General features: G+C 37.0%; 1 protein-coding gene across 4 annotated transcripts in view; it reads right to left on the bottom strand.

Annotated features, from left to right (window-relative positions):
* Nucleotides 1–21,747, bottom strand: part of TET2 (tet methylcytosine dioxygenase 2) — a 119,033-nt gene that overhangs the window by 36,877 nt on the left and 60,409 nt on the right. For 2 of the 4 annotated variants that reach the window (XR_004903130.1, XM_036025755.1), the window contains exons 3-6: nucleotides 4,905–8,362; nucleotides 3,187–3,277; nucleotides 1,748–1,841; nucleotides 936–1,144 (exon numbers count right to left, since the gene is read on the bottom strand). Coding sequence is in view for 2 of the 4 variants with exons in the window: in XM_036025755.1 (XP_035881648.1) it covers nucleotides 936–1,144; nucleotides 1,748–1,841; nucleotides 3,187–3,277; nucleotides 4,905–8,316 (3,806 nt within the window). In the remaining 2 variants the exon portion in view is untranslated. Of the gene's footprint in view, nucleotides 1–935; nucleotides 1,145–1,747; nucleotides 1,842–3,186; nucleotides 3,278–3,963; nucleotides 4,058–4,904; nucleotides 8,363–21,747 lie in introns of those variants that run through there. The other 2 variants (XR_004903131.1, XM_036025764.1) reach the window with 2 other exon arrangements.

The raw sequence follows: 21,747 nt of genomic DNA on the forward strand, positions 1-21,747 counted from the left end.
TGAGCAGCATCGCATTTCCATGGGCTTGGAAAACTATTGTGCAGCTTGGTGGATACAGAGCAAAGGAGACTAAGGAAAGAAGTACAAAATTAAAACCATTTTAGAACCAATTGTGAGTAAAAATGAGTACTGTTAGATTTCAGTGAATTATCCTATAATCTTTGAATGTTAATACAGGAATAGCATAGTAGAGGAATAATACAAAATGGAGCTTTCTTCAAGTGATAATTTAAACTTCCTCCAAGTGGAGAGGTTAAAAACAAACAACAAACAGAAACATACTAATACTTGGATGCACAAATATATTTAACTACAAAACCCCACTCTTCTATTCCAAATATTTACATTCCTGAAAAATGCATATCCATAGCCACTAAATTCTCGATTATTTAGTCATAGTAAAAATGGAAGCAATTTTGATTATTCTGTGGAAATAATGAACTAAACTAAATGGAAGTCAAAATTTGTTTCTCTACAACTTCTAGAGACCTCATATTTTGTTTGCTACATATACAATTAAGGTTCCTGACCTGGGTGTCCTAAAATTTCTTACCAAACTTACTTTCTGTTTCAAATTCTGCCACTTAGTAGGGCTGTCAATACTTAACTAATGTGATGGCCAGGCACACAAAAAAATTGTAACTTGTAGAAAGTGGACACTCAAGTATTTTCCAGTTTATGGTCTGATTGAGTTCAGGTAGATAATAGACACTCAGGCCAGTCCATCCTAACTAATGGCTGTTGTCTGAAGGTACAAAACGTGAATGAAATCATCTCGAGCTGTCCATGTGAGCGAGCACAACCTCCCACTGCATGACTGAAGCAGCATCATGATCCCCATTTTATAAATGTAAAAATGTAGGTTCTCTTCCCTCCAACCAACCATCAGGCTTTCCTATCAGTGGAAGGAGAGGAGAGGCCCTGGCTTCACTTACTCTTCGTTGAGGGCACACCGACGGTTGGTGAGCGCACCGTATTTCCTCAGTGTCTCGGTGAGTTCCGAGTAGAGTTTGTCAGCCAGAGACAGGGGTATTCCTTCCCACACCAGGATGAGAATCACAATCACTGCGGTCTCACAGGTGTGTCCGGCTCGCTCCCGCACCAAGCACAGTAGCTTCTCCTCACTGCAGCTTCTGCGCACCACCTGTGCGGGTCACCATTCCACCCCAACACCCCACCCCAACCAAAACAAAACAAGGGTCACTTGCAGCAGATGTCAGCACTGACTTATGTATGCATATTTTCTCACGTCTGGGACACAGTTAGGGCAACATTTCCCCCTCCCTGCAACTTGTTTTTGCTGCCCATATACAAAGTGAGGGTTTCCCCTGGGGTCAGAACTGCTCAATGGTTAGTGAACTAACTAAACATTGGTGAATAGCACAGCATGTTGTGTTGGCAACCCTGGAATAGCTAAGCCAGAGATAGTCGGAAGACATGCAGATCTTTTTCATGAAGTTCAAAGTTTTCATAAATGCAATATAAAGATTAACTGAAGATATGTACTTAAAGGAAGAATTATACTTGTAGCAGGTACTTGAATGGAACTTCTCCTCACCATTCAATTCTTTCAATTAAATATGGCTAATACATAATTATAGAGATAACACATGATAAAATAAATATAAGCAATATTCTCTTGAACTGTCTTAGATGACTCTAACCTGGGCAACTCAATTCTTAGGGTTAGATTAATGAATCAAAATGCTAAGACTAAAGACCAAAAGCCTCGCCAAGTCACACTTACCCATTTGGCAATAGGACATCCCTGAGAACTTTTGCCTTCTTTACCAGTATAGATGACTCTTTCAATCCTAATAGCTTTACCCTTCTGTCCAAACCTTAAAGAAATCCACAGAAACACACACACACACACACACACATAAAATTAGCAAATGAATCTGAGAGGCATCCAGCATACTGAACATTTGAGCATAATCTTATTCTATTACCACATCCTGAGAAATAAATGGTTTACTTTATTAAAAAAAAGAAACACATCTAAGCCAAGCAAACTGGACAACAGACTTTAAGCCTTGTTTTTCTTCAGTATCAAAATACATGGGTAATTGTAATGAACTATTTTGAAATTATATGTTAGGTGAAAATAATGGGAAAGCTTAGTTTTACACATAATTTCACAAAACACAAGACTTTTTTTAAGTTTGCTAAATTCAGTCTTCTAAGATACATACTATTTGGTTTTTGCTCTTTACTAAATTTAGCTATTTTAAAATTTAAGGAATCATAATAGATTTTAGTTAAAACTTTTTCTCAAAGAATCTCTCACATTTTTAAGAAGGAAGTTGGCAAATATCTAGTAGCCAGCAATTCTGAAATAGACTATATTTTCCCTTATGATCAAGGTACTACTTACTACTTGTTAATAAAAAAAGTGCTAAATGATTATTTAGTGAATTTCTACACACTAATTTAGAAATAAATAATCTGGAAATGGGGCAAAAATGATGTGGAATATATCCCTGGTGCCCAGAATGTCTTCTACCTCTTAAAGAAAAGACACCCTAGCATAGTAACAGCTCAAGAGCTGTGGATTCCTATACAAAAGTCTCTCTGCATTGATTATCTCGCTCTTAAGAGTCTTCTACACACAGGAGTAACTGTGTAGATTCAGGTAAATACTTGCATACCTGTGACTGACAGTAAAAAAGAAAATGCAGCTATAAATAGAATGTCTTTATTTCTACTCAGTCTATCACACGTGCCCTTTGCTCACACTAAGGGACAACTTCCTTAGAGATAACTACATCTTTACAGCTCTAGGTGAATTGAACTCAATGGTTCCTATCTTACACCACACCTCCCCCTTGTTTTCTTTGACACTTTATCACCAACGGGAGAGCCAGAGTGGGCTTCCCTCCACAGCCTGTGCCAGCACCCTTGTGCCTGGCAGGCAGGCCGGCTGGGCCTCGCTCATGCTGGGGTTTTCTGGCACCCATGTGAAGTGGGCAGCCTGTGCCAGCTTGCAGGCTATTTAGTCCTGTCAAATATTGTGACTCTCTGGTGAATAGCACAGCGTGTTGTGTTGGCAACCCTGGAATAGCTAAGGCTACTAATAATCACTCAATTTACAGTTGTTTACTGCTTTTTCTGTGAAAGCTGGAAAAATTCTGACATATACAAAAGGATAAACGTTAATCTGCCCTGTGCCTTTGTGTTAATTACCTTTCTTCCATGATTTCTCTAATAGCTGCCACATTAGGACCTGCTCCTAGATGGGTATAAAAAGGACCTTCATCTTTTTCAATAATTTGCTCTGTTGAGATAATAGAAGATTATTATTTTAGACCTCAATTATACTAAGTATAAAGGCTACATCCACAAAACTTATCCCCCAACTGCACATTAAGGGCCTTAAATGTGACTTTATACATTTCTTTTCTTTTGGATGAGTAAATTGATGGAATAATCTATTAGAAAATGTGCAAAATAATTAAGTATAGGTACATGTTGGCTGTTGGACAAAAATATATTAAATTACATTTCAGATATGGGATAAGAAATTATTTTATACCAAACATGTGGAACTAAACAAAGAAAACAGTATGGGAATTATAGTATATTATATGTAATATCAACTATGATTCAATTTTTTAAATTGAAACAGTTTTTTACAGCTAACTAAAATACTGCCTCCTACCTGAATGTTAGAAGATTAAAAATGAAATTTCCTGTCTCATCCCGCCCCCAGGAGATTGCTCAGTTTATTGTGAAGACACCTTTTTCTCCTCTTGTCTCCCCACAGCATTACACTGTTCTTTCTGAAACTAAGAGCGCTGAATCCAGACCCATATTTGTATGTACTTTAGAACAATTTACGAAGAGAAAGTATACTGGAGAAAGGGTCAGGTAAAAGGAAGAGGTTCCTGCAAACTACGAAAAGATGAAAGGGGGAGAGGGTTAGAGTGATGGGAGAAGGGAGTGAAGGCGAATATAACTTACCTAATATTATCTATGACGCGCGGCACTCTAGGCCCGTGAGCCAACAACCTAATACCACAAACAAAGGGCCAGTAGGCATCCTCCCTGCATTCATCTATAAAATGAGGGGTGTCCCATTGTAAGAGGAATAACATGGGGTGTGTGGGCCATTAGCCACATTAGCTTAACATTTGTTTTTTCAAATGTCTTCTAGTGCATCTAAGCTGAGTAGCTATAATTAAGATTTCCACGTATATATGTATAAAATCTCCATTCATCCGCAAACTTTCCCTACACTAACAGACTTGTCACATATCTTGAATTTTAACAAAAATGTGTTTGTTTCAAAAAATTACATATTTTCTATCAAAAGATAAAACTTTAAAGAGAAAATAGAATCAAAATGAATATAAATCACACAATATTTCAAGTGTATAAATGGAGAAAGGGCAACTTCATGAATATTCAGAATTTCAGCACTACAGTTTCTCCCAAATCACAAAGACTGGAGAGAATTTCTCCCTTATGTAGAAATTAACTTTGTAAAACTATTAATAAATTCAACCTTGAATTAAAAACTATGAAAAACTTCTATATTAGTTTGCATATGGCAGTTACTTCTCTCATTTTAATAGATGTTTCTACTGCCTGGCTGTCTCTCCAGAAGATGATATATAGAGTTAAAAGTTGATTAATATAAAACAAATACCTTTGTATTTTAAAGGGTTTGAATACAAGGGAAAATGAGCATGCACAATTGTTTTAAAATTTTAGAAAAACTGAATGTAAGTGAAGTTCTTTCTTGCACAGCACAGGCATTTGTAATTTCAAGAAATGCAAGCTTCAGATTTTTATGAGCCTTTACAAATTGCTGCCAGACTAAAAAAAAAGACCCATCTCTAAAGATAAATTTGCTAATTCTGGATAAACACCAGGTGTCTCAGGACATTTTTGGCACTTACCTACACATCTGCATGATGGGAAATCATATTGAGTCTTGACAGGTGTATCCAATAAATTTTTTATAGGAGTATCTAGTAATTTGGAAGGTGACTCTAAAAAATTATTGAGAACAGAACCAGCTGTTCTTTTGGTTGGTGTCTTTTCTGAAGAAGGAGTTGCCCGCTGCTCTGCAGCTGGGGTGTGGCTATCGAGGTCTGCAGCAGTGGTCTGTCTAGTTAAAACCGTGACTGGCCCTGACATTTCAACTTTTATTTGCTTCTGTGATTTGAGAGTAAGAGCCTTATGGTCAAATAATGATTTGACCTGAAACTGCTTCAGATGTTGTTCCATGGTCTCAAGAATGCTCCTTTGCTGCACATTATCGCAGCTCGGAGGTAGAATCTCTGGCTTACTTATCTTTTTCCATGTTTTGTTTTCTGGCTGTGTTGACTGGGGGTGCATACAGGCATGGGGCCTGGATCCCGGTTCAACTTTAATTGGCCTGTGTGCCTGATTATGACAAGACTCAGTTTGGGATTGTTGGGCTTGCTGCTGTTCTTGCCTCTGTAAGAGATGCCACCTTAGAGCAGCGTGCTTTTGAATGTCCTTTTGGGGAGGGGTCTGAATGTGACTTCCTCCTTGGTCAGGCACCGGGAAAGCATTCGCTTGGTTGTGCCTCAGGTACCTTTGCTGAGCAAGCTGTGCAGCTTGTTGACCAGACATGTCTTGGTTTTTATTTCTGTATCCCTGTAGAACTGAAGCTTGTTGAGGCTTCTGTTCCTGTTCTTGAAAGCACCTGTGAAGAGCATCTTGCTTCAGGGTCACATTATTTGGAAAAAATTGCATGTGATGCAAGTTTGGGGTCTTGTTTCCTGCAAAAAGTTCAGAATTTCTAGTCTGTTCTGTATTCTGTGAACCTAAGTAAGTACTGTTTGAACAAGAAATCTGTACTTTGCTTGCATTTGATTTCAAGATCTGACCATAGGGGGAGTTTCTACCATTCATGTTCTGTATGTGCTCCAACCCCATTTGAATATCATGAGTCTGAAACTCACTTGATTCTGGATACTGATTTTCACCATGAAAGTGTTCTTCCACTTTAATCTGGCTAAAGATTGATCCTTCTCTTTGCCGATCACTGTTGCCTTGGGGATGGGAAAAAGTATGGGGCATTTGTTCTTTATTCTTCATGTGTAATTTTTGCTGCTGCTGCTGCTGTTGGATTTGAGGGAGACGTGAATTTTGGGATGCTTGTGTTTGTGCTGCCTGCTTATGAGGTTTATGTTGCAAAAGGTGTGGATTTGAGAATGGCTCAGTTTCTGAAGCCTGTTGATTCAAGTGCTGCTTTAATGACGAGGGCAGGAGTTTCTCAGTTTGGGAATCTGGTCTTTGTTGAAAATGAAATCTAGGGGTGCACAGTGACTGCATGTGAGTTTCAGGTGAAGGGTCTGTCTTGGAGAAGTGCACCTGGAGTGAGGGTTTTTGGAACTGGAGATGCTGGTCCACCATACCTTGAGACTGCCCTTGACTCATCTCAACATGGTACCTTTGTGGCCTCTGCTCTGGCTGCATCATTTTCTGGATGTAAGCTTGCCCTGGGAGCCCCCCAGGCACGTTGGAACTTCCAGTGTATTGTTTGGAGGTCATTTGATTGGAGGAGTTGGACCGATACTGAAGAATTGACCGCAGTGATGCTTCATTATATTTTAGATGGGATTCTGCTTGATGGAAGTGAGGGGCCTTCAATTCAATCCATCCTGGTTTCAGGTAGGGCTGTGTTGGGAGCACAAGGTCTTGTGTTTGTTCCTTGTCTTGGCCCTTTAGACTCTCTTGCTCTTTGTGTCCCATCAACTGCTGGCAGTGGTCCTGTAGAACTCCACTGTGACCAAGAAACAGTGGGTTAGGCTTGAGATGTTCTGATATGTGCCTTGTTTTCTCAGAACACAGTGGAACAGTTGTTGTCCCTGGAGTCCGTATGTCATCCTTGTTAACACAACTATTCTGAACCCTTTCTGGAAGTGTCAGAGAGGGGTTGGACACATGTGTAGATGGATTAGGACTCTGTGGTGGTGGTGCCTTGGGTTGACCCTCTATTTTCACTTCCTTTAAAAGAGCTGTATTACTTTGGTTGGGGTAGTGATGGTGTTCTTCCAAAACACCATCATTCAGAGTGCTTTTTCCTTCTGAAGGAAGCTGAGGAACCTCTGGGAGAGGAGGTGGTGGAGAAAGAAGCAATTGTGATGGTGGTGGTGTTACAGCGGCAGGAAAGGAATCCTTAGTGAACACTGAGGTTTGCTTGTAGTAAGCACCATTCATTTCATTTTGCTTGAAATACCGTTCAGAGCTGCCACCAGGAGCCTGCAAATTGCTGATGGAACCTGAACAGAATTCTTCACCAGATACTAGCTTTGTGGTTCCTTGGATATTACTGTTTTCTGCAGGAGATGGGCTTATCTCAAAAACTGATTTTTGTTGTTCTGGTTTCTGAAAGGAACAGGTACCTAGCATTGCAGCTGGTTTGCTGACATTATCAGCATCACAGGCCTCAGTCACCACTGCAGCTGGCTCTGGAGGCAGCTCAGAGTTCGAGGTCTGTGGCAAATTGATCTGCCCTGAGGTATGCAATGGGTGAGTGATCTCACAGGACAACTCATTAGTAGCCTGACTGTTAATGGCATGTATGTGAGATGTGGTTTTCTGCACCGCAATGGAAACACAACCTGGATAATATTGAAACAGTGTCTGTTCCAGGAGTTCACCATGTGCATTTTCCATGGAAGAGGCAGAAACTGTAGCACCATTAGGCATTAGCACTGACTTGTTTTCAAGAAGTAATACAATATTCTTGTCATGGTAGTTAGCATTTTTCCCCTCCTGCTCATTCAGAATCTGATGCTCTGGATTTTCAGACCCACTAGAGTTATGTGTTGAAAAACTTGTGAAATCTTTAACTGCATTTTCTGGGGCCACAGAGCTCACAGATTCTCTCTTATTCACATCGGAGACATCTGGTTGACTGCTGCCTTTGTCTTGATTTCTTTCTTGGCTTTCCCCGAAGTTCTTTCGTTCTCCATTGGCCTTTTGGTCTTGTTTCAATTTCTTGTTCTGATGGAGCCCAGAGAGAGAAGGTTCACTAACTGTGCGCTTTATTCCTCCGTTTTGCAAACACTTGGAATACCCTCTGCCTTCTTGTATAAAGTCCGGACTCACACGGCTATTCTGGCGTCCCTTCATATGGGGTATTCCATAGTAACTTTTGAAAGACTGCCACTTGGTGTCTCCATTTACTTCTGGATATGGTCTCTCTGTTAAAGGGCTTCCATTCTGGAGCTTTATAGCCAGAGGTTCTGGCTGGCAAATGGGAGAAGGAGATGGTGTCAGGAATGGACTTAGTCTGTTGCCCTCCACATGGTTGGTTCTGTCCTGTTCCATCAGGCTTGCTTCGGGGCCATCCACAAGGCTGCCCTCCAAGTGAATTCTAAAGAGCATGGAAACAAAAGTTAAAGTTCATTAATACACATATAACACTAATAATGACTCATAGACAATAATCATGTCATTAATAATATTGGAATTCCTAGACATAGCAAATTGTGATGCTCATCTTCATGTTTCAGAGTGACAACTGGTAGTCACTCAAGAAATGATTATTCTTGTCTTCTCAGCAAATGTGAAATATTTATGGTCATAGAGAACAAGGATGATCAAAATCACCAGCTAATGTGGGAAGTTCACACTGCAGTAGTAAACAACATTCTTCCTTCCCAAATAATTCTTTATGTCAAAAGTACTAAGAATGACATAGAAAGACTACTTCCTATCTGTCCTCTAGCACCTTACATAGCCAGTCACTTGCTACATGGCCAATTTCATTTCCTATGCATTTTTTGAAGTTTCATCACTGCCACTTGGTAGCCAGATTTACATTATCTTGCATCATTATCAATTGCAGTAGCTTTTTAAAGAGTTTCCCCCTAGCCCAGCCTGTCCTCTCCCCAGTTCCCAAGGATCCTTCAATTTGTTATCAAATTGTTCTAAAATGTGAATATTATGTCATACCCCCTCTAACACACTTTACTGGCTTTATATTGTCTGCACTAGTAGTTCTCCAACTCTTTTACCCAAACACACCTGAAAGATAAGGTACATTCCCTTTAGTGTTAATGTTCAAAGTGATAGGCCAGTGATGAGAAGTGAAGCTTATAAAATGCCCTTTCTAATTGAATTTATATGTTCTTCTCCAGGGCCTGGTCATCCACTTCTACTGAGAATCCTAATATAAATGGTTTTCACAGGCAGAATTCTACTGTTCTCTCCTCCGACTTCCTCTCACAGTTTAGAGTATGACTATAAGAACAGCTTATCAATATACACAGTAAGCTGTTTCAGACCTCTGTGATTGTTGTCTTGTCTGCCCAGAATGCCTTCTTAGTCCCTTTATCTGCCCAGTGACCCACCTCTATGCATCCCTCTAAAACTGTCTCAGACATCACATCCCCTGGGCTTCCTCCTTTGATTTTCCAAGAGAATTAATCATTCCCATTTCTATGCTGTTTCTGTATCTTTCATATGGTCTACCACTAAACATGTCATACTCAATTATTCTTTATTTACTCCCTTTCTGGAGTATAAACTTAAGAATATTCTCCTCTGTTCATGTTTGTCTTTAGGATAACGTAAGCATCCAGTCAGATTCACTACATTGATATAAATGTGCTCATCTTATGATCATTTCTTCATTCATTTATTTATTCAAACATTTTTGAGACCAATACTGATGGAGACTTCAAATGCCAAATGATAGAAAAAGCAGAAAGAAATGGGCACCTAAAAACACAAAGGACCCATTAGTGAATGCTGCCCCATTCATAATATGGACATGCTTTATTTTCTCACAGTTTTTCCCAATACATTTATTTTAAGAATGTAAATAGAAAAAAAAAAACAAGACTACTTTGCCTTTGGGCTATTAAAGAAGCTCTATTAATATACCCACTGCTTACCAACCAAGACAAAACAGAGGAAAAAATAAGATATTAGCACTGGAAAGCAACACTAAAGTTATCATTATTTGCAGATAATAAGATTGCACACTGATCAACCATGAGAATTAACTACAAAACTGTTAGAACTGATGAGAATTCAGTAAAGTAGCTGAAGGAAAAAAAAAATCAATAGTCTTAGTGTATAAAAGCAACAACCAGCCAGAAACTTTAATGGAAAAAAAATGCAGTGAAAAAAAAAATCATAAAACACTGGAATACCCTTAAAAAGGAATATAGAAGACCTATTTGAATATAAGTTTAAAACAAGTAGAAAGGTATATGTTCTTTTATAGTTGTCAATTTAATCTCTTCATTTAATGCACTCTCAGTAAAAATGCTGGCAGACTGTTTTGAGGAATTAAGGACGGTAACTCTAAAGTTCATGGGGAGAAACAAATTGGGTGGCCAGGAATAACCTGAAAAAGAATCATAATGGGGCCCGCACAGGGCAGTAGCCAATTTAAAAGAAACTTAAAAGAAACTAGTGCTAGCATACTTCAAACAGTTTGTACTTGTGCACTGACAGGTAAGAGAGTGTTAATAAGACCGATGGAATTGAACAGAATGTCCAGAAATAGATACAAACAGAAATAAGGTTTGAGGTAACCATGACACTTCAAATAAATGTGATATTGAAACAATTGGATAGTTCTCTGAAAAAAAAACCCCAATAAAGTTGAATTTATCACTTACATCCCATACCAAAGTGAATTCTAGATGGTTTTAAAACTTGAATATGAAAAACACCTGCCCTGCCCAATTAATAGTACTCCAAGAAACATTAAAAAAATAACCTAATGACTGGCTAAGTCCTTTGTGGCACAAACCTCAAAGACAGAAAACAGTAGAAAGTTCAGTAAAATTTATGCATGCAAAAAGTAACCCATAACTAAAGCTAAAAGTTGCATAAAACTTTTCTTAATATATAAAACTCATACAAATTGACAAGGAAAAACCTAGTCATCCAATAAAAAAATGAGCAAAGGACATGAACAGTTTACAGAAATGAGATGCAAATAGCTCTTAAACATTAAAAAAATATACCCAGTATCACTCATAAAAATGCAAATTAAAACTGCAACAAGATACCATTTTTCTCAAATTGGCAAAGATCTAAGCTTGACAATACACAATGTTGGCCAGCACACAGGGAAACATATTCCCTTACCCATGGTTTCTGGGAGTCGAAATTAATAATAATATCAGAGAGGGCAATTCAATAATATCTACAAAATTTCAAAGAAACTTTTAAAAAGTTATTTATTTTTACTAAATTTACAGGGGTGACATTGGTTAATAGGATCATATAGATTTCATGTGTACCTATGTATGATACATGACCTGTATATCCCATTGCGTGTCCATCACCCAAAATCAAATCATCTTCTGTCACCAAATATTTAGCCCCCTTACCACATGAGCCTCACCCCACCACCCTTATCCCTCTGGTAACCACTATACCGTTGTCTGTGTCTATGAGTTTCAGTTTTATATCCCACACATGTGTGAAACCATATGGTTCTTAGCTTTTCCTGACTAAGCTTAGTTTGTTTAGCATAATATTCTCAAGGTCTATCCATGTTGTAGCAAACAGCAGTATTTCATCTTTTCTTACAGCTGAGTAGTATTCCATTGTATGTATGTGCCACATCTTCTTTATCCAGTCCTCTGTCAAAGGACACTTAGATTGTCTCTATGTCTTGGCCATCATGAATAATGCTGCAATGAACACAGGGGTGCCTATATTTTTGCAAATAAATGTTTTTGAATAGAGACACTTTTTGACACTTTAGCTTTAATGACTTATCTAACAAGTATGCTCATATATGTGTTAAATGATGTATGCACAATCTTTTTCAATAGCAAAAAGAAATAATCTATGCTTTTAGATAGAAGTATTTTCAAGTAATTAAATGAAATGAAGCAAGCTGCAGAACAGTATAAGAATGCCACACCACTACATTTACAAAAATAAATACAAAGTCAGTCCTGGGAGAATATACAGCAAGCTGGTAACAATGCTTTGCCTCCATGAAAAGGACTGGGGAGGCTGGAGAGGAGCACTCAGAGGGAGCCTGCTCTGAACTGCTTGTTGTTTCTGTACCTTTAACGTATGTATATTAATTAGTAAATAAGACAAATTAAAAAGTCATAATTCCTATGGGATAAAAGAAAAAAACAGAGCCAAGTGATGTATTTATTTCTGTGAGAACTCCTTGCTTCCAAATATTAATATTAAGAGATGGGCCGGATATGCACAGCTACCAGTCACACTGGCTGGTGGGCCCTCGACATGTGGTAAGTGCACCCAGAGATGTGCGGCAGGTGTAAATGCACACTGAGATTTAGAGACCTTAGTGAGGGCAAAAAAAGAAAAGAAAATAACTCAATTTTAAAAACGATTACATGTTGAAATACAGTATACTTTTTGAATTTATTATTGCATATCATTGAAGTAATTTAATTTGTTTTTTTTTTTTACTTGTTTTTATGTGAGTACTGAATAACTTAACATTCCATACTGTGGCTTATGTTGTAATTGATTGGACATCTCTAAGCTAGACTAACACTCTTAATCATCAATAACTCTTAAAAATTCTAGGTTCTACAATCATAAAAATTAATTTGTAGGCTTTGATGTAAGACGATTCTCCAAAATCAAAAATTAAGTGTAGAAATAAGCCTAGATTATATCAACTAGATTTCCAAATACTACAGCAAAAAGTTTTCTTTTGGCAACTGTAAAATCAATTCACAAACATACCAATCAACAGGTATTTAATATGTACACACCTGTACATTTATGTCATATATTATATAAAATGTGCATGCTCTGTATACAATGCATAATGTCCTACTGAATTTCCTAGATATGAAGCATCTTCAGCACTTTTACTCCTTTATGATCCACCCCACAGGACTTGGACATCCTTGAAACTGTCAGAGGCACAGTTATAATAGGTGGAGTTTGTGGATCTTTTATGGGCATAATAATAGCGCCTAAGAAGAAATGAAAGTGACTTAAAATGAAATTTGTTTTACTATGGAGTTTTAAATGCAATGCCCATGTTCAAACACTAATTTACATCAATCATCAGAACTGTTCTGTCTGTGACAGCAATTCCTTTACTGAGCACAACTATGAGCTCTGGAAAGTTAAATGTTTAATTTTTTCAGGGAAAGCAGGAAAATTCTATATCTTTCCATTTTAGGATGAGAATAATTTGTTATTTGAGGAATATCTGTTATTAACCTATGGATATGATTCAGAAAATTTAAACCAATAAAGTGTCATCTTAGAGGGAGAAAAAAAATCTTTCTTTGACTTTAATATGTCCTAAACCGCACTTTATGTGTATATATCCCAGAGTATTACATGGTCCAGTGACCCATTCGCACAGCATTCTTTCAATCACCTAGTCCTTTCATGCTGACATTGGCAAGCATTATTTTTAATAAAAAAGAGAAATGAGACCTGTTCATTTTGTTCCTCATAGAAATATTGAGAAAGCTTTCATGCTATAATTTTTACAGTGTTATTTATACCTAGTTTTTTCAAGCTTACATAAAAGTCAATGATTTGTGTGTAAGACAAAAAAAAATCTTCCAAGACAATTCTTACAAGATATCCACCTGCAAACCACTGAAATAGAGTTGATAGGTTATTTGTACAAATTTAGGGAAAAAAGAAAATTTTCCCAAATTTAAACTGCTTTTCAAATGGATGTAATTTTTACTATAAAGATATATTTGCATAACACTGTTTTTGCTTCTCAGAGACCAAGAACTAAGATATAGAGTTGTTATTCATTCACATCTGCTCTTATAAAGTGACTGGTATCAGAAATAATTTGAATTCTCATAATTTATTTTTTTCAGATTGATATTAAATACCCTTTATTTTTTCTACACCAGGGAATGTTTAGTATAATTTATAGTACCAATCCAGATACTATTCTCTTATGCAACTGAATATTCAGTTGCTTGGAAGTTTGTATATGATAATTTATGCCAAATAAAAATGTAAGTATAAAAATCAGGAGAAAGAATTTTCATTTTAGAATAATATTCAATTTTATAATAGGGACAATGATTCACCTAAGAAGACATTGGTTAATCAAAATTAAGGCACATTAATTTTTTCTTAAAAGTGTTACAAAGGCAATATGCAAAAGCCTAAGCAGAAGAGTCTTTGGCAAACCTGAGTGACTGGTTGTTTCCCAGGGATGTTTTCTCATGGTGTCAATATAACTTCACGGTATAGCCTTTAGTTACATTTTCAAAATGAACAATGGAGTAAAGACAGTTTTGGAAAAATTGGACAGGTACATGCAAGAAAAAGAAACTAGATCACCAGCTTACATAATACATATGAATATACTCAAAATTGATAAAAAACTTAAATGTAAGTCATGAAACCATAGAAGTCCTAGAAGAAAACAAAGGAAGTAAAATCTCAGGCATCTCTCATAGCAATGCTTTTGCCAATATGTCTCTGAGGGCAAGGGAAACAAAGGAAAAAATAAACAGGACTACATCAAACTAAAAAGCTTCTTCACAGCAAAAGAAACCTTCAACAAAATGAAAAAAGAACCCACTGTATGAGAGAACATATTCACCAATGATACATTTGGAAAGGAATTAATTTCCAAAATATATAAAGAACTTATATAACTCAACACCAGGAAGACAAAAAATCCAATTTAACAATAGGCAAAAGACCTGAATAGACACTTCTCCAAAGAGGATGTGAAAAATGTTCAATGTCACTAATCATCAGAGAGGTGTAAATTAAAACCACAATGAGATATCACCTCACACCTACCAGAATCTCTATCGTCAATAAATCAGCACCTGCCAGAATTGCTATGATCAATAAATCAACAAACAAGTGCTGGCGAGAATGTGAAGAAGGGAGAACCCTTTTGCACTGTTGGTGGGGATGCAGACTGGTGCAGCCACTGTGGAAAGCAGTGTGGAGTTATCTCAAAAAACTAAAAATGGAACTGCCTTTTGACCTAGCGATTCCATTCCTGGGAATATATTGTAATAATCCAGAACACCAATTTGAAAGAATATATGCACCCCTATGCTCATTACAGTGTTATTTACAATAGCCAAGATCTGGAAACAGCCCAAGTGCCCATCAGTAGATGAGGGATAAAAAAACTGTGATACATTTACATAATGGAGTACTACGGGGCTGTAAATAAATAAGGAAATCTTACCTTTTGTGATAGCATGGATAGACCTAGAGATTATTATGCTAGTGAAATTAGACAGTCAGAAAAAGACAAATACTAAATGATCTCATTTATATGTGGAATCTAATTTAAAAAAACCTGAACAGCAAAATGGAAACAGAGGCATGGACACATGGAACAGACTGACAGATGTCAAAGGGGAGTGGGGAGAGGGGAATGGCTGAAAGAAGATGAAGGGATTAGCCAAAGAACATATATGCATAACCCGCAGACACAGACAACAGTGTGGTGATGGCCAGAGGGAAGGAGGAGCAGGGGGTGGATGGAAATGGGCTAAGGCAGAAGCAGGGATGGGAGTATGGGGACACCTGTAATAGTGTCAACAATAAAATTAAAAAAAAATAGCAAGTGTTAACATATTTCTTAAGTGATGCTCTTAAGGGACATGGCTGATACCAAGCTAATCAACTTCCAGTCACAAATTCCTGAAACCTTCACAATCTGCTCTTGCAAAGTGCTGTGAGCTGGTTCTGAGCACACTACTGTTAGAACTACCAAAATATTGATCATACTACTTTTCTTTTTTGCCAAGAAAATGAAAGTTCCCTAAGATCAAATGCATGCCACATTATTTTGGTAGTTTTCCTGATGATTTCCTGAACAGTACTGGACAAGGAGCTCTTGCTCATAGAATTACTAAACAGTATTTTAAACTTCTGGAAGAATAAGAAATTTTAAAATAACATATTTCAAAATAAGTGATAATATGTGATGATGATGTACCTAACAATGTATAAAATATTCATAGTATAATAAAATATCTAGTTCCATTCTCTCATTTTATAGATGTAAACACCAAGCAATTTGCTCAAGGTTAGGCAACAAAATAATTACTCTCACAGGGGCTAGCCTGGTAATTTCATAGAAGCACTTCCTGCCACATCATATTTTTAAAAAGATACAATTCAGGGATTTGGTTTTATTTTGTTAATAAGTCAAACTTAGCCAACATTTGAGTTTTCTCAGGCTTAGGATGGAAAAATAAAATATTCTGGTTACATGTTTGTGGGCCTGTAATAATCATTATGTTTAAGGGTATTCTGCATGTTATTTCATCAAGGTATCATTTCTTTGTGTGCACTAGGGTTAAAAAGAAAATGTTACATGTAGTAAATGGAATTTGACATAGCCACAAAGTTACTCTGATCCCTTCGTTGGCCCTTTTCTAGAGTACTCTTTAATGAAAACTGGGTTGCTTATGATTTTTCTCTAAAATATTTGAGGACAACTTATAAATCTCTATGGATAATGTCATTGAGAGAGTTGGAACTCAATGTGCATTAGTTCATTTGTGAAGTTCATAGTCGTAGCTCATCAGTCAAGCTTGCACTAGCTGAATCCCCACTGCCTGCAAGTGCTATGCAGTGCAGCACACACAGAGACAGAGAGGTCTGCACCACCCTTGACTGTGAATACGGGAAGGCTGTGGCTGTTCCAGTGCCACTGGAGCAGAGGAAAGGGGAAAAGCACCTCCAGGTGTCAGGTCTGCATGCCATCAACCCAAATCTCTCTCGTGAAATTCATTCCTTACATGACCCACTAAGTTAAAGTTAGTTTTAAAAGGATGACAATGAACGTACATCAAACATATCCATCAACATCACTGAGGCAGAAGAACTAGTGTCCTGAGTCAAATGTGTATCAGTTGTTACCTAGTCCAGAGGAGACTATGTAAAAAACTCCTTGCGGTACATTTTAAAAACTAAGACTATTCAACAAATGACAATTATTGAACTCTTAACCTAGGAAAAGTTATGGCATATGTTTATATGCTTTACTGGAACAGTCATCACTGCTAACCAAAATGTAGTAAGTAGCTTATTGTTGTATACACACAATGATATTGTATACATACACACATAGGGTTTTTGATTAAATGGTACAACATAAGGTTTCTTAATAGGTTTATCAAAAAGGCAACAAAGTGACAAACTTTAAGAATGAAAAAATTATAACAGTCAAATTCTAAAACCAGCTTCAGCATTTTTTAAAGCCTAAAGAGGCAGTTTTAGAAATAATTTACCTAATGGCACATGTTAATGAAATCACAATTTAAAATATCATAATTTAGATCCTACTAAGTAATATTATTCACGTTTATCCTTTTATTCTAATATTTCCATAAACTATGGCCTTCTAAGGAACCCAAACCCAGCCCTGGCTGGTGTAGCTCAGTGGATTGAGCACGGACCTGAGAACCAAAGGAACCCAAACCCAAAAGAGTAATTCTGTCAGCTATAAATACCACAATATTTTGGAAATTCCAAAGGTCAAATTATAACCAGGTAATATAATATAAATAAAATTGTGTGCAATAATACATTATGGTCACTCCATGATTTCAGTTAATGCTCCAGAATAATTTTTCATAAGGTGTGAGAAAGAGAGATTGAGGCAGAGATTGAAAACTTTAAATATGCCAAGCATGTCAACCTTCATCCTCCATGTCAGAGGAATGCTTTTATGAAGCACGTTTACCTAAGTTGAAAATACTGGCCTTTTAATGTTTAGGTTTCCTAAGACCAAAGCAGGTTTTAGCCATTGCAGTTTTCCTTTGGTATTTGATTTTGCTCCTTTTCCCACCTCTCTGACAGTAATATATTATGAATTCAAGTCACATCGGCAGCATCTGTGAAACAATTACTGCATCTAGGACTGACTCTGCAGTCTAATCCATCATAATTATGACAGGCCTCTTTGAAGATGCTATGATGCATGACTTAAAAATAGCACATTAGTGTGCAAATGGATCAGCATCTCATTTCGCCAATATGCATTTAGGGCTGTAATTTAGCTTAGAACCATTTGAATCTTTGAATTGCTCAAGAATAGAGACTGTATCTTTCCCCACATAAAGCTGTAGATGATGCTCAAAATTTGTGAAGAGGGCTTTTGTTTTTGGGTTTATTGATTTTGTTGGTGGTGTGTCTTTCACTGCTATAAGAGAAAAGAATACACATCATTTAAATCTCATGTCAGCTTTTTTTCAAGGAGACAAAAGAGTCAATTTACAGATCTGTATAGTTGCCATACCATAAAGCAGTACATTTTTTCCTGTAAAACCCTTTGACTTCATGTTCTAATATTAGAAGCACACAAAATACTCTGCCATCATCAACTGAACTCTGTTTATTGATACATGTAAGTTATTGAGGGGATTCTTAAGACTAATGATTTGTAGGGAATGTATCTCCTAAAACCACGTGTTCCAGCATCAACCTTAGGAAATTACTGTGTAAGTCTCTCATCCCCACTGACAGGTATTGCCTCATCAGTAATTTGGGCATTAGGAATTAACTTGTTTTTGGCATGGAAAATGTTAAATAAAGATGATATATTTGACAACACGTCCTACAAAGATGGCACTATTCTCCAAAACTATTTTAGATTCTTCCTGCCAAAATGCAGCACAATTTGTCAATTATACATTTATTTCAAAATATGTACAGGACAGTGGGCCTGAGCATTGTCATCTAAACGTCCCTAAGGGAGTGCTGTTCTGAAATGTTGGTTTCCATTTCTATCTTCTGCATCTGTCAAATTCCCTGTACTTAGTTTGACTTTCTTAATTAATATAAAATATTACTGATAATATTACTTAAATATTACTATGGTTGTTAAGTCCCACTCTGGTGGCAAGCAAACTTTTTTATAGGATATTATGTATAAAAATTAAAAACATCTTTATTAACAAAGTTAAATTTTTAGAGAAAAAAATAATCCAAAACACATATTTTCAACAGCAAAATTAATGTATCTTAGCTACATGGTAAATATGAAATATAATGCTTCATATATGTATTAAGTATGCAAAATATGAGGTGAATAAATTTTTTTGTGTCAAAACTGACTTTTATGTTTCTCATCGGATAAGAAATTTCAATCTCAACATTAAAAATTCTGTGAAGATGGATTTTACATCTCTGGAAAAAAGAGCCAGTGAACACACAACCACATCAGAGTCTCAGAGGAAGTTCTTGCACTTCCAGAAACGTGTTGGCGGAATAGGCATCTGCACACACACCTGCACACACACCCCATGCACGTGCACTGTGAGTGCTGCGGTGTCGCTGAAGATGCCTGGGGTGCCTGGTCAGGGTTTTCATCATCCTCACTGTTTAATTCCAACATGTGATGTTTTGAAATTTGTTCTTATCTTAAAACAACAGTGTAGACAAGATTTAATAATGTATAGATTATTTGAGGGAGGAGAGCCAGGTGGAATGTCACTGGAGTTTAGAGATGATGCTACCACAGAATCTGAGTTTAAGATGTGGAGACGACTGACCATTTAGAAGTAAATCTGCTTTCAGTTTACAGCTCTGGTCAACCAGTTTCCCAGCAGATAAGATGGGCAAGATTTTTTTTTTTATCAGTTCTCAATTATCCATGTGTCTGTTAAGCCTGGGGTTGTTTTTCAAATTTGGGCTTATTCCTGGTCTCTCTAATTTCATTGAACTAATATGTGTCAAGGAAAAAGATCATCAAACATAATTAGAGATGTGATTTCACACAAGCAGTATTTGTTTATCATGAATTGTAAAAATTATCTGAATATTTTTTCAGTTTCAGTCTACTCCATCATTACAATGGTTAAGTGTGAGCTGGTTGGTCTTACTAGATATCCTCTGAGTCTAGGACATAGGGGACTCTATCAAAAGTCTGACATTATCAATTTTCTTAAATGTACTGCAGCAACTATAGTTATTCAGTCTTGATCTCACTGATACCCTACCCAGAATCTGTCCAGTGGGCAAGCAGATGACAGCAGAAAGGTGGACTCTTTGCAGGCAACAGGAAACAACTCCCCACGGCAGGGAGCTATGCAGTAAGAGCCCCTGCAGGCCCCTCTGCATACTCCACATGTGCCAAGGCAGAGCTAGTGTTTGGTTGCCTGCCCCACAAAGCGCACTGGATGGCTAGTCAATGTCAGCTATGGAAACAGAAACACCCAAAATCCTACAGCCTCGCTTAGGAGAATAAGGGGCCTTAATAAGCTTTGTCATTCTTCCTCAGACCTGCCCAATCTCCTAGTGTCTGTTGTTTAAAAGAAAGGGGTAAGGTGAGGGGAGATATTCAGAGCGAGACTCTCCTGCTCTCAAAGCCAAGTGTTGCAGCCAGAGTTAAGCCTGTGCTGGGGGAAGGAGAAGAGTATTGAATCAGGCTTGACTTGGACGTTTTAAGATAAATAGAACTGAGTTTCAAAAACTGGAATGAAATAATTCTAATAACCAGATGATGCTGTAAAAATTATGAAATCTAGTCAAGAAGACATCATAGGGACAATGGATGGAGAAAGATACCACAGTATATTCGAGGGGCAATTATAGGAAAAGATGCTTTCATTTTTATATTTTGAGGTATAATTTTTCCAACAAATTCAATACAATGGTTTCTTGTAATATAAAAGAACTTCATGGAATTTATGATGGGGTTTATAATCATTCAGTGTTTTTATATAATGACAGTGGTAGTCATAAAAATAATCTGTCAATGTATTTATTCTTTTATTCAACAAATATCATTGAACACAGCCCATGTGCTAGGCACTGTTATAGCAACAGCGTTATACCACTGGACAAAAGACACAAACACCCCTGCCCTCTTGGACTGACATGTTAGTGGGGAGAGAAACAATAAGCATCACAAGGAGTAAATTGTATGGTATAGTAAGAAGATATTGAGTGCTAAGGGAAATATGAAAAAATAACAGGACAGATAATGGGGGATCACAAGCATCAGGAAGAGGCTGTAGGCTAGAGTGTTAAGTACTGTAATCAGAGGAAGTCTCACTGAGATAGTGGGATCTGAACAAAGTCTTAGAGCCAAATTATATGATAAATATCCAGTTCACCAAGATGATCTTAATTGATCAACATGTTACTTTTATTTTATTGGATACATTGTTCCATATCTTCAGCCCTAAAATCAAGAATGGAAAAAGAAATAAAACTATCAAGATGTAGAAACTATACTAGTGTCAACTAAATTGTTACAGCTCCAAGAGCCCCTAAAGTATTAACGTGAAACAAACTAATAAAATACCTACCATTTTACCTAAAAAATCTGTACCAGAGATCTTTGCAACATAGGCATTTTGGCAGGTATGCACTGTATTGTATTCACGAAATCTGGTCCTTATCAAAGTGTTCTGTTCTTTACCATTGTCTCAAAAATACCATCTGTGTTTCTTCCATACAACCTTGAATAGCTCTGCCTTCATTCCGATCACATTCTAATATACTACAGTTACTATGATAACCTAGTCACTTTCTTCTTCCTATTTTGGAACAATTAGTGATTACTGTGTTTCAGCTCATTGTATGGTGCTACAAAGTTATTCTTGAGGGTAAAAGAAATATTTCACTTAGAGATGGAGATGTCATTAAACTAGTCACCCACCAAAGGGCTAACAACAGTTAAAGGTACTTTAATATGTATCAGTCCTAAGGAAAACTGCCACCATTATTTCATAATAGAAAATAAATAATTTTAGTCCATCCAGAAGAAAAAAATAAAAGCATTTCTCTAGTGGGTAAAACATTAGGAAAATA

This window comes from Phyllostomus discolor, chromosome 1 (genome assembly GCF_004126475.2).
Source record: "Phyllostomus discolor isolate MPI-MPIP mPhyDis1 chromosome 1, mPhyDis1.pri.v3, whole genome shotgun sequence".
Taxonomy (NCBI): domain Eukaryota; kingdom Metazoa; phylum Chordata; class Mammalia; order Chiroptera; family Phyllostomidae; genus Phyllostomus; species Phyllostomus discolor.